Source organism: Entelurus aequoreus, linkage group LG17 (genome assembly GCF_033978785.1).
Source record: "Entelurus aequoreus isolate RoL-2023_Sb linkage group LG17, RoL_Eaeq_v1.1, whole genome shotgun sequence".
Classification (NCBI taxonomy): domain Eukaryota; kingdom Metazoa; phylum Chordata; class Actinopteri; order Syngnathiformes; family Syngnathidae; genus Entelurus; species Entelurus aequoreus.
This window is the reverse complement of record NC_084747.1, coordinates 27,809,742-27,823,699: the sequence shown is the minus strand read 5'-3', so window position 1 is coordinate 27,823,699 and position 13,958 is coordinate 27,809,742. Positions and strand designations below refer to the sequence as shown.

General features: G+C 34.5%; 1 protein-coding gene across 1 annotated transcript; it reads right to left on the bottom strand.

The window, feature by feature from the left end:
* Positions 1-10,256: 10,256 nt before the first annotated feature.
* On the bottom strand, positions 10,257-13,310 carry nkx3-1 (NK3 homeobox 1). Its single transcript, XM_062024198.1, has 2 exons — positions 13,118-13,310; positions 10,257-13,040 (listed from the first exon to the last, which is right to left on the bottom strand). Exons 1-2 carry the CDS (start codon positions 13,251-13,253, stop codon positions 12,664-12,666), a joined length of 513 nt encoding a protein of 170 aa, XP_061880182.1. The 5' UTR covers positions 13,254-13,310; the 3' UTR covers positions 10,257-12,663.
* Between the last annotated feature and the right edge of the window lie 648 nt (positions 13,311-13,958).

Here is a 13,958-nt window from a genome sequence, read left to right as displayed (position 1 = left end):
TGATAAGACGATCAGTCTTTTTTTTTTTTTCTTCTGGTATTTGCCTCCTTTGTTCATCTTGTACCATTAAAAACGGGTTTGTCTTCTTGCAATGGTCACAGTGACGAGTGGAGCCACTTGACAGGTTCTCTTGCTCTCGTGTCACGTTGGCATCTTGTGACGGTCATGCAGTGATAAGACTCTTTAAGATCCTTGTCTCATGGGAGTTGTGTCTCCTCCTCTGCTCTTGTGTTTGCCATTGTTAGCTCCAGTGACGGGCAAGCTACTTGGGAAATGTACTAAGCTAAGCTACAAGCAGTAGCTTAGCTTACCTACTGGAAAGTGTAGTTTAGCTACACTTTCCAGTAGCATAGCTCCTTTTTTAACCTGTATCTTAGCTACTTTTTTAACCAGTAGCTTAGCTACTTTTTTAACCAGTATCTTAGCTACTTTTTTTAACCTGTATCTTAGCTACTTTTTTATCCAGTAGCTTAGCTCCTTTTTTAACCAGTAGATTTTCCAGTAGCTTAGCTACTTTTTTAACCAGTAGCTTAGTTACTTTTTTTTAACCAGTAGCATTTCCAGTAGCTTAGCTACTTTTTTTAACCAGTAGCTTGTCCAGTAGCTTAGCTACTTTTTTAACCAGTAGCTTAGGTACTTTTTTAACCAGTAGCTTTTCCAGTAGCTTAGCTCCTTTTCAACCAGCAGATTTTCCAGTAGCTTAGCGTCTTTTTTAACCAGTAGCTTTTCCAGTAGCTTAGCTTATTTTTTAACCAGTAGCTTAGCTACTTTTTTAACCAGTAGCTTAGCTACTTTTTTAACCAGTAGCTTTTCTAGTAGCTTAGCTACTTTTTTAACTAGTAGCATAGCTACTTTTTTTAACCAGTAGCTTGTCCAGTAGCTTAGCTACTTTTTTAACCGCTAGCTTAGCTACTTTTTTAACCAATAGCTTTTCCAGTAGCTTAACTACTTGTTTAACCAGTATCTTTTCCAGTAGCTTAGCTCCTTTTTTAACCTGTAGCTTTTCCAGTAGCTTAGCTACTTTTTTAACCAGTAGCTTAGCTCCTTTTTTAACCTGTACCTTTTCCAGTAGCTTAACTAATATTTTAACCAGTAGCTTAGCTCATTGTATAACTAGTAGCTTTTCCAGTAGCTTAGCTCCTTTTTTAACCTGTAGCTTTTCCAGTAGCTTAGCTACTTTTTTAACCAGTAGCTTTTCCAGTAGCTTAGCTCATTTTTTAACCAGTAGCTTCTCCAGTAACTTAGCTCCTTTTTAACCAGTAGATTTTCCAGTAGCTTAGCATCTTTTTTAACCAGTAGCTTTTCCAGTAGCTTTGCTACTTTTTTAACCAGCATCTTTTCCAGTAGCTTAGCTTCTTTTTTAACCAGTAGCTTAGCTACTTTTTTAACCAGTAGCTTAGCTACTTTTTCAACCAGTAGCTTTTCCAGTAGCTTAGCTACTTTTTTAACCAGTAGCTTAGCTACTTTTTTAACCAGTTGCTTTCCCAGTAGCTTAGCTTCTTTTTTTAAACCAGTAGCTTAGCTACTTTTTCAACCAGTAGCTTAGCTACTTTTTCAACCAGTAGGTTAGCTAATTTTTTTTTAACCAGTAGCATTTCCAGTAGCTTAGCTACTTTTTTTTAACCAGTAGCTTAGCTACTTTTTTTAACCAGTAGCTTTTCCAGTAGCTTAGCTACTTTTTTAACCGCTAGTTTAGCTACTTTTTTAACCAATAGCTTTTCCAGTAGCTTAGCTACTTGTTTAACCAGTAGCTTAGCTCCTTGTTTAACCAGTAGCTTTTCCAGTAGCTTTGCTACTTTTTTAACCTGTAGCTTTTCCAGTAGCTTAGCTACTTTTTTAACCAGTAGCTTAGCTCCTTTTTTAACCTGTAGCTTTTCCAGTAGCATAACTAATTTTTTAACCAGTAGCTTAGCTCCTTGTTTAACCAGTAGCTTAGCTCCTTTTTTAACCTGTAGCTTTTCCAGTAGCTTAGCTACTTCTTAAACCAGTAGCTTAGCTACTTTTTTAACCAGTAGCTTTTCCAGTAGCTTAGCTCCTTTTTTAACCTGTAGCTTTTCCAGTAGCTTAGCTACTTCTTTAACCAGTAGCTTAGCTACTTTTTTAACCAGTAGCATTTCCAGTAGCTTAGGTCCTTTTTTTAACCAGTAGCTTAGCTACTTTTTTAACCAGTAGCTTTTCCAGTAGCTTAGCTACTTTTTTAACCAGTTGCTTTTCCAGTAGCTTAGCTTCTTTTTTTAAACCAGTAGCTTAGCTACTTTTTAAACCAGTAGCTTAGCTACCTTTTTAACCAGTAACTTAGCTACGTTTTCAACCAGTAGCTTTTCCAGTAGCTTAACTAATTTTTTAACCAGTAGCTTAGCTCCTTGTTTAACCAGTAGCTTTTCCAGTAGCTTAGCTCCTTTTTTAACCTGTAGCTTTTCCAGTAGCTTAGCTACTTTTTTAACCAGTAGCTTTTCCAGTAGCTTAGCTCATTTTTTAACCAGTAGCTTTTCCAGTAGCTTAGCTCCTTTTTAACCTGTAGATTGTCCAGTAGCTTAGCATCTTTTTTAACCAGTAGCTTTTCCAGTAGCTTAGCTACTTTTTTAACCAGTAGCTTTTCCAGTAGCTTAGCTTCTTTTTTAACCAGTAGCTTAGCTACCTTTTTAACCAGTAACTTAGCTACCTTTTCAACCAGTAGCTTTTCCAGTAGCTTAGCTACTTTTTTAACCAGTTGCTTTTCCAGTAGCTTAGCTTCTTTTTTTAAACCAGTAGCTTAGCTACTTTTTTAACCAGTAGCTTAGCTACCTTTTTAACCAGTAACTTAGCTACTTTTTCAACCAGTAGCTTTTCCAGTAGCTTAACTAATTTTTTAACCAGTAGCTTAGCTCCTTGTTTAACCAGTAGCTTTTCCAGTAGCTTAGCTCCTTTTTTAACCTGTAGCTTTTCCAGTAGCTTAGCTACTTTTTTAACCAGTAGCTTTTCCAGTAGCTTAGCTCATTTTTTAACCAGTAGCTTTTCCAGTAGCTTAGCTCCTTTTTAACCTGTAGATTGTCCAGTAGCTTAGCATCTTTTTTAACCAGTAGCTTTTCCAGTAGCTTAGCTACTTTTTAAACCAGTAGCTTTTCCAGTAGCTTAGCTTCTTTTTTAACCAGTAGCTTAGCTACCTTTTTAACCAGTAACTTAGCTACCTTTTCAACCAGTAGCTTTTCCAGTAGCTTAGCTACTTTTTTAACCAGTAACTTAGCTACTTTTTTTTAACCAGTTGCTTTTCTAGTAACTTACCTTCTTTTTTTTAACCAGTAGCTTAGCTACTTTTTTAACCAGTAGCTTAGCTATTTTTTTTAACCAGTAGCATTTACAGTAGCTTAGCTACTTTTTTTTAACCAGTAGCTTAGCTACTTTTTTAACCAGTAGCTTTTCCAGTAGCTTAGCTACTTTTTTAACCAGTTGCTTTTCCAGTAGCTTAGCTTCTTTTTTTAAACCAGTAGCATAGCTACTTTTTTAACCAGTAGCTTAGCTACTTTTTCAACCAGTAGCTTAGCTAATTTTTTTTAACCAGTAGCATTTACAGTAGCTTAGCTACTTTTTTTTAACCAGTAGCTTAGCTACTTTTTTAACCAGTAGCTTAGCTACTTTTTTTAATTAGTAGCTTAGCTACTTTTTTAACCAGTAGCTTTTCCTGTAGCTTAGCTTATTTTTTTAAACCAGTAGCTTAGCTACTTTTTCAACCAGTAGCTTAGCTAATTTTTTTTAACCAGTAGCATTTCCAGTAGCTTAGCTACTTTTTTTTTAACCAGTAGCTTAGCTACTTTTTTAACCAGTAGCTTAGCTACTTTTTTAATCAGTAGCTTAGCTACTTTTTTAACCAGTAGCTTTCCCTGTAGCTTAGCTCCTTTTAGAGCCATGTAGCTCAGTAGCTTACTTTAAAGCTACAAGCGACAAAGACAGAAAATGGACTGCGAATCCATTCCAAAAAAATAAAGAGCTGGATGAAAGAGAACATCCATAGAAACTGAGCAAATCCATGATGATTGGTTGGTGTTGGTATGATGAGTCACAATTAGCTCATTTTAAACTTTTTACTACTTCATCCATGATTGACCTCTATCAACCATTACATTGAATCATGACTCAGTCCTACCTTGCGCCCCTTGAGTAATCTGATTACTTGCTCTGGTAAAGGAATCTGTCCCTATTCTTCTTCTTGTCTCATGTTTGTTCACTCACTTGGACCTTTCTCGGGCTCCACCTGCACAACGTAACGTGATGACATACACAGACTGGATTGGAAAATAATAGATAACCATGTCCGGATTCCAGAGGTTTCCATTCAACAAGATGTTTATCATTGAGACTGTCGTTTGCAGTACACACTTTCTATGATTCAAGTTACCGTGTGAAAGAGGCTACTTATTTATGTATTTTACTTTGATCAAATCACAGCCTCCAAATTAAAAGGGCTGTTTGCGACCTTTATGCGGATGCCTAGAGGGCGCTAAAGTGTTGTAAAGGGGTCATATTATGCGAAACATATGGAAGTGTTATTATTTTCAAACGTTTATCTCAATCTGTGCTGGTGTAGTCCAATTCCCATGCGTGTGTACTAGTGTTGTCCCAATACCAATACCCACTCGACATCCATTGCTTTCGGTCTCCCCTAGAGGGGTGGGGGTGGGGGGGGGGTTACCCACATATGCGGTCCTCTCCAAGGTTTCTCATAGTCATTCACCGACGTCCCACTGGGGTGAGTTTTTCCTTGCCCGTATGTGGGCTCTGTACCGAGGATGTCATTGTGGCTTGTGCAGCCCTTTGATACACTTGTGATTTAGGGCTATATAAATAAACATTGATTGATTGATTGATTGATTGATTTTGGTACTGGTACTAAAATTATTTTGATACTTTTCGGTACTTTTCAATACTTTTCTAAATAAAGGGGACCACAAAAAATTGCATTATTGGCTCTATTTTAACAAAAAAATCTTAGGGTACATTAAGCATATGTTTATTATTGCAAGTTTGTTCTTAAATAAAATAGTGAACATACTAGACAACTTGTATTTTAGTAGTAAGTAAACAAACAAAGGCTCCTAATTAGTCTGCTGACATATGCAGTAACATATTGTGTCATTTATCGTTCTATTATTTTGTCAACATTATTAAGGACAAGTGGTAGAAAATTGTTTATTAATCTACTTGTTCATTTACTGTTAATATCTTCTTATTTTCTCTTTTAACATGTCCAATCAATCAATCAATCAATCAATCAATCAATCAATCAATCAATCAATCAATCAATCAATCAATCAATCTACACTTCTGTTAAAATGTAATAATCACTTATTCTTCTGTTGTTTGATGCTTTACATTAGTTTTGGATGATGCCACAAATTTAGGTATCAAGCCGATACTAAGACGTTACAGGATCATACATTGGTCATATGTTGTGATGCCAAAAAATATCGACGTAATCGTAGTAGTATCGACTAGATACGCTCCTGTACTTGGTATCATTACAGTGGATGTTAGGTGTAGATCCACCAATGGCGTTTGTTTACATTTTGACGCCGGTGAGCTACGGTGTAAGCATGTTTAGCTATTCCTATATTCCAATATTGTTGCACAGATGTAAAAATAATAACACGTAGCCTGTATACTTATAGCTTTATAGACTGAAAGGTGTTAAAAGAAAAAATTAATAAACTAAACTTTGATTCTGAAGTTTACGTATTAAAGGATTAGTTTATTACATTTCTCTTTTAACACCTTCCAGTCTACAAAGCTATAAATATACAGGCTATGTGTTATTATTTTTACATCTGTGCAACAATATTGCATCTTAAGTAGTCTGTTTATATCCTCTACATGAAGTCCGGTTAAGCTAACGCTACATTGCTAACGCTACATCGCTAATGCTACATCGCTAACGCTACATTACAGTTGTCATTCGAGTTGTCTCTTTGTTATCACGATACTGTGGAAAATACATTTAATGATAGCTCATGTTAGCTTTCCAAATAGCTATCATGAGCTGACAACACACAAAGCTAATTCGCGTAAACTTCAGAATCAAAGGTTAGTTTATATACATTTCTCTTTTAACACCTTCCAGTCTATAAATATATAAATATACAGGCTATGTGTTATTATTTTTACATCTTTTTTTTACAACAAAAGATAAACAGACTACTTATGATGCAATAATTGAATTGCCTATGTACTTATTGCTTTATAGACTGAAAGGTAAAAGCTCATGCTGGCTAACGTTAGCTATCATTAAAAGTATAGACTGTCATAAATAACAACAAGACAACTTCAATGACAGCTGTAATGATACGTTAGCGACGTAGCGTTATCTTAACCAGACTACGTGTAGATGAGATAAACAGGCTACTTATGATGCAATATTGTTGCACAGATGTCAAAAAATAAATAACATATAGCCTGTATATTTATAGCTTTATTGACTGGAATGAAAAAGCTTGTGATGGCTAATGTTAGCTTTCATTAAAGCATATTCGGTCAGAAATAACAACAAAACTGCTGATTGTTATTTGCTTATGTGTACGTGTGTACGAAACAGCGTTGCGTGACAAGCCCGAATGCCAATCAAATTCTTCGGACCATCGAGTAGTTTCTATTCAATATAATTAGTGAAAAATATATATACCGGTACTTAAAAATGTAGTCGAGGTTTCTGTGGTTTATCCGTTATACAGTGCTCAATACCGGGATATACGTTAGGTCAGGAAAAAAACACTTATCATCCCTACAAGCCTGTTTCGCAGGCTTGTAGGGATGATATAGCCTATGCGTTTTTTCTGACCTAACGTATATACTTAAAAATGTATAGGTTCTGTTAAACTAATAATGGTAACAGACGAGTCAGTGGTGTTCTTGTTATATTTTCTAGGGTACAAAACGTAACCCTGAGTGAGTTGCGCACAGCCCCTTTAAAATAGAACCATTGTTGTTACATTTAGAGGATGTCCCGATCCGATATCGGGGGAAAAAAACTGGTATCGCGTTGAAAATGTCCGATATTGGAACGTCCATACAAGCAGTGTGTTCCGCTCCTACTGACGTCAGACATAAAGTATGTCAATATAACTTACATGAGTTACAAAATAACTTTAAAGTAGGTGAATAGGAGGGAGAAGAAAATAAAAAGTAACTTTGCTATTTATACTAAAATCACAGCAATTTTTATCAATGTTATTAAAGAGATGTAATGTTTACTTTCACATCTGCAATAAAACAACTCATTTATACCAATTTATCAATACATCAAAACATTAATCATGTTCATTTCATCATCCTTTTGTTTAACAAAAATATCCTTCCACATATTAGTTATTTAAGTACTTGTTTATATTTCAGTGAATTGGTATTTTTATTGTTTACGTGGTGCAAAGGGAGCACAGTCTACCAAGTTCTTTGTGTTTTAAACATACCTGGGGCCAAATTGATCAAGCGTCTTAGAGAGCCATTTTACACTTAAGTCCTGAGAATTTGCGAAATTTTGTCCTACTCTCAAACTTAAGAATAAAAGCTATTTATCAACTTTCTTAAGTCTAAGAATCACTCCTACTCTCCACGATATTTAAGAGACCTTCAGAAGTGTCCTAAGTGGTTAGTAGTTGCCAGCGGGGGATGGCACTGAGGCGAGAGAGACGTGCGCGAACGTTCAGGGAGCGGAAGGATGTCCTGGCTTTGTTTGATGACGAGCAGCTGATCAAGCGGTATCGTTTAGACAGAGCGGGTATTATTTTTGTCACAGATTTAATAATTTCCGATTCCATGTTGATTTCTGCCTGTGGCTGCAGTAGGCTAGTATATATAGAGCCACCCACACCAGTTTCAAATGAGTTGCCTAATTAATGAATTGGAAAGAAAATGTTATGAGAGTAGCGTATGTGTGTGTTTGTGGCCCTTTAATAGGTGACAGCATGTGAGGTGAGTGACGTCAGTGAGTGTGTGGGCGAGAGAAGAGAGGAAGCGGTAGCATGAGTGCGGGCGGGAACTAGTTTGTTTTGTTTTGTGTTGGATTGGCTGTGTGCATGCAATCAATAAAGCAAGATTTGTAACTAATGGCCGGACTCATCATTCACCCTTAAGTCGTCCACTGTGGAGACCCACTGCCGGGTAAAGTGAAGGGTGTTGCCCCGAGCATACATCGGCCCTGGAGAAGTGTCTCCCCTGCGCTCTTCGACTACGGTCTGGGAGCAGGAAAGGTGCAACAAAAAGGAAACATTTATTTTTGATTCATTGCCAATATTGTTTGTTTGTTTTGTATTATTTTGTAGTTTATTGTCAATATATACACTCCCATTGTCCACTTAAATATTTCTAAGATATTTCTTTATTCTTAGACAAGGGATTCTCTTCCATGATTGGTCATTTCTACGGACACAGAAATGACGTCACCTAAAATTCCGTTTACGGCACTTAGTGATGTCGTAATTCAGCTCTGAGTGTGACACTTAAGATTCAGTCCTACACTTCGCTGAAAGTGTGAGTAAGACGCTTGATAACTAACTTTTAAGTGCAGCTTTCAGCAAAGAATTTCTTTACTCTTAAGTCAACTCTTAGCAGACTTCTTAGGAGTAATTCTAAGAAGCTTGATAAATACGGCCCCTGGCCTATCAAGTTGATTCTGATTATATATACAGACTACTATGATAAGAGCAATCAATTAGGACATTGTTTTTTTTATGCTCTTCAGTGTTTTGATTGGTTAAAATTGGGTCAAAATAAGGTAAAAAGTAGGTAAAAGAAGGTAATTATGCTATTTCTACTAAAATAACAGCAATGTTTATCAATGCTATTAAAGAGATTTAATGTTTACTTTCATATCTGCAATAAAACGACTTATTTATACGAATATATCATGTACTTGTACCAAAATATAAAAAACCCTATTATGATAACAGCAATCAAATAGCACTTTGGAATAATTGATTCTGTGATCTTCAATGTTCAGGTCAAAATGTGTGAAAAAGTAGGTAAAAAATAAGGTAAAAAGTAGGTAAAATAAGGTAAATGTACTATTTATACTAAAATAATAGCAATGTGTATCAATGCTATTAAAGAGATGTAATGTTTACTTTCACATCTGCAATAAAACAACTTATTTGTACCAATATATCATGTACCAAAATATAAAAAAAACTATTATGATAACAGCAATCAAATAGCACTTTGGAATATTTTATTTTGTGATCTTCAATGTTCAGGTCAAAAATGTGTGAAAAAGTAGGTCAAAATAAGGTAAAAAGTAGGTAAAATAAGATAATTATGCTATTTATAATAAAATAACAGCAGTGTGTATCAATGCTATTAAAGAGATTTAATGTTTACCTTTACATCTGCAATAAAACAACTTGTGTATACCAATTTATCATGTACCAAAATATAAAACAAATTATGATGATAACAACAATCAGATAGCACTTTGGAATAATTTATTCTGTGATCTTCAGTGTTCACGCCAAAAATGTGGTTAAAAAATAAGTAAATGAAGCTTAAAAGTAGGTTAAAAATCAGGTAAAATATAGGTAAAAAAGGTAATTATGCTATTTATACTAAAATAACAGCAATGTTTATCAATGCTATTAAAGAGATGTAATGTTTACTTTCACATCTGCAATAAAACAACTTATTTATATGAATATATCATCTACCAAAACATTAAATAAGCATACTATTATCATAACAGCAATCAAATAGCACTTTGGAATATTTTATTGTGATCTTCAATGTTAACGCCAAAAATGTGGTTAAAAAGTAGGTAAAAGGAAGGTTAAAAGTAGGTTAAAAAAGGTAATAATGGTATTTGTACTAAAATAACAACAATGTGTATCAATGCTATTAAAGAGATGTAATGTTTACTTTCACATCTGCAATAAAACAACTTATTTATACCAATATATCATGTACCAAAATATGAAACAAAGCTATTATGATAGCAGCAATCAGATAGCACTTTGGAATATTTTATTCTGCGATCTTCAGTGTTCACGCCAAATATGTGATTAAAAAAGTAATCAAAAGAAGTTAAAAGTAGGTTAAAAATCAGGTAAAAGGTAGTTAAAAAATGTAATTATGCTATTTATACTAAAATAATAGCAATGTGTATCAATGCTATTAAAGAGATGTAATGTTTACCTTTACATCTGCAATAAAACAACTTAGTTACAAATGTATTATGTACCAAAACATTAAATATACATACTGTTATGATAACAGCAATCAAATAACACATTGTAATATTTTATTCTGTGATCTTCAATGTTCACGCCAGAAACCTTGTTAGAAAGTAGGTAAAAAGAACGTTAAAGTAGGTAAAAATGTGGTTAAAAAGTAGGTAAATTAACATAGTTATGCTATTTATACTAAAATAACAGCAATGTGTATCAATGCTATTAAATAGGTGTAATGTTTACTTTCACATCTGCAATAAAACAACTTATTTATACGAATATATCATCTACCAAAATATGAAATACACATACTGTTATGATAACAGCAATCATGTAACACTTTGTATTGTTTTTTTCTGTGATCTTCAGTGTTCACGGTAAAAATGTGGTTAAAAAGAAGGTTAAAAGGTAGGTAAATTAACATAATTATGCTATTTATACTAAAATAACATCAATGTGTATCAATGCTATTATATAGATGTAATGTTTACTTTCACATCTGCAATAAAACAACTTATTTATACCAATATATCATCTACCAAAACATTAAATACACATACTGTTATGATAACAGCAATCAAATAACACATTGTAATATTTTATTCTGTGATCTTCAATGTTCATGCCAGAAACGTTAAAAAGAAGGTTAAAGTAGGTAAAAATGTGGTTAAAAAGTAGGTAAATTAACATAATTATGCTATTTATACTAAAATCACAACAATGTGTATCAATGTTATTAAAGAAATGTAATGTTTACTTTCACATCTGCAATAAAACAACTTATTTATACAAATATATCATGTACCAAAATATTAAATACACAGACTATTATGATAACAGCAATCATATAACACTTTGTAATGTTTTATTCTGTGATCTTCAGTGTTCACGGCAAAAATGTGGTTAAAAGTAGGTAAAAAGAAGGTTAAAAAGTAGGTAAAAAATTTAATTATGCTATTTATACTAAAATCACAACAATGTGCATCAATGTTATTAAAGAGATTTAATGTTTACTTTCACACCTGCAATTAAACAACTTATTTATACCAATATATCATGTACCAAAACATTTAATATACATACTGTTATGATAACAGTGATCAAATAACACATTGTAATATTTTATTCTGTGATCTTCAGTGTTTACGCCAGAAACGTTAAAAAGTAGGTAAAAAGAAGGTTAAAGTAGGTAAAAATGTGGTTAAAAAGTAGGTAAATTAACATAATTAAGCTATTTATACTAAAATCACAACAATGCGTATCAATGTTATTAAAGAGATGTAATGTTTACTTTCACATCTGCAATAAAACAACTTATTTATACATATATATAATGTACCAAAACATTTAATATACATACTGTTATGATAACAGTGATCAAATAACACATTGTAATATTTTATTCTGTTATCTTCAGTGTTTACGCCAGAAACGTTAAAAAGTAGGTAAAAAGAAGGTTAAAGTAGGTAAAAATGTGGTTAAAAAGTAGGTAAATTAACATAATTAAGCTATTTATACTAAAATCACAACAATGCGTATCAATGTTATTAAAGAGATGTAATGTTTACTTTCACATCTGCAATAAAACAACTTATTTATACATATATATAATGTACCAAAACATTTAATATACATACTGTTATGATAACAGTGATCAAATAACACATTGTAATATTTTATTCTGTTATCTTCAGTGTTTACGCCAGAAACCTTGTTAAAAAGTAGATAAAAAGAAGGTTAAAGTAGGTAAAAATGTGGTTAAAAAGTAGGTAAGTTAACATAATTATGCTATTTATACTAAAATAACAGCAATGTGTATCAATGCTATTAAATAGATGTAATGTTTACTTTCACATCTGCAATAAAACAACTTATTTATACAAATATATCATGTACCAAAACATTAAATATACATACTGTTATGATAAAAGCGATAAAATAACACATTGTAATATTTTATTCTGTTATCTTCAGTGTTTACGCCAAAAACCTTGTTAAAAAAGTAGGTCAAAAGAAGGTTAAAGTAGGTAAAAATATGGTTAAAAAGTAGGTAAATTAACATAATTATGCTATTTATACTAAAATCACAACAATGTGCATCAATGTTATTAAAGATATTTAATGTTTACTTTCACATCTGCAATAAAACAACTTATTTATACAAATATTTCATGTACCAAAACATTAAATATACATACTGTTATAATAACAGCGATGAAATAACACATTGTAATATTTTATTCTGTTATCTTCAGTGTTTACGCCAGAAACCTTGTTAAAAAGTATGTAAAAAGAAGGTTAAACTAGGTAAAAATGTGGTTAAAAATTTGGTAAATTAACATAATTATGCTATTTATACTAAAATAACAGCAATGTCATTAAAGAGATGTAATGTTTACTTTCACATCTGCAATAAAACAACTTATCATGTACCAAACATGAAATATACAGACTATTATGATAAGGTATTTTATTCCCACTTTCACCACAAGGTGGGCCTCCATGGCCCCCTGCAGTCCCACAAGAAGGGTCCGTACCGACAGAAGGTGCTGATGAGAGCCGTGGGGTCCAGAGCGTCTACTTTGTACGCGTCCTTCCACAACTCAGACCCCTGCTGCTTCCTCTTGGTCTTGTACCTGCGGTTCTGAAACCAGATCTTCACCTGCGTCTCCGTCAGCCGCAAGGCGCCGGCCAGGTGCGCTCTCTCTGGGGCCGACAGGTACTTCTGCTCTTTGAACCTCTTCTCCAGCTCCAGCACCTGCAGGTGTGTGAACGCCGCCCGGGACCGCTTGGCTTTGCCCGTGGCCGGGGAGCAGTCGGACCGGGACGTGCCGGGACAGGTCTTGTCCAGGGACGCGGCTGAGATGTGCGAGATAGGGTGGGGCTTTTACTCACCGGGCACGTAGGAACAGTTTGCAAAGAAAAGTCTTGCTCACCAGTCTCTTCCACCAACTTCTCAGCGTCTTCCTCCCATCCGTCCGCCGTCCGAAGACATCCTCGTGCGGCGTGGTCCTTCATGGACAGGATGTCGTCGATGAGGAAGGACGTCCGAGGTTTGACCGGATCGGACATGTTAGCGTCCAAGCAGGGAGAGGCCTCCTCGCTAATGTCACACAGCGGCGTGTTCCTCACACACACACACACACACACACACACACACACACACACACACACACACTGGCATTTTATAGAAGTCCGGGGGCGGGGTTGTGGAGGAGGAGGCGGGACACAGCTGACTGGGGGCTCAGCCCTTCAGTAACTTTCACTTTGCTTCTTTTACTTGACAGAAATGAAAATAAGGCATACTCTACTTATTTCCAGCAGTATAACAATTGCCAGCGTTGGTTGTACAAACCCCGTTTCCATATGAGTTGGGAAATTAAATGTAAATATAAACGGAATACAGTGATTTGCAAATCACTGTATTCCGTTTATATTTACATCTAACACAATTTCCCAACTCATATGGAAACGGGATTTGTAGTTGGTTGTAGTCTTTGTTTTCTGATAGTACTTTAAAGTTAATGTACCCATGATTGTCACACACACACACACTCACTAGGTGTGGCGAAATTATTAGAGATGCCCGATAATGGCTTTTTTGCCGATAGCCGATATTCCGATATTGTCCAACTCTTAATTACCGATTCCGATATCAACCGATACCGATATATACAGTCGTGGAATTAACACATTATTATGCCTAATTTTGTTGTGATGCATTAAACAATGTAACTTTACCATGAATTGATTAACGTGGACTTAAACAAGTTGAAA

Coding starts and splice junctions, on each gene's coding strand:
- nkx3-1 (XM_062024198.1), bottom strand. CDS start 13,253: ATGTCCGATCCGGTCAAACCTCGGACGTCCTTCCTCATCGACGACATC. Junction 13,041..13,117: donor GAAGTTGGTGGAAGAGACTG/GTGAGCAAGACT, acceptor CGCACATCTCAG/CCGCGTCCCTGGACAAGACC.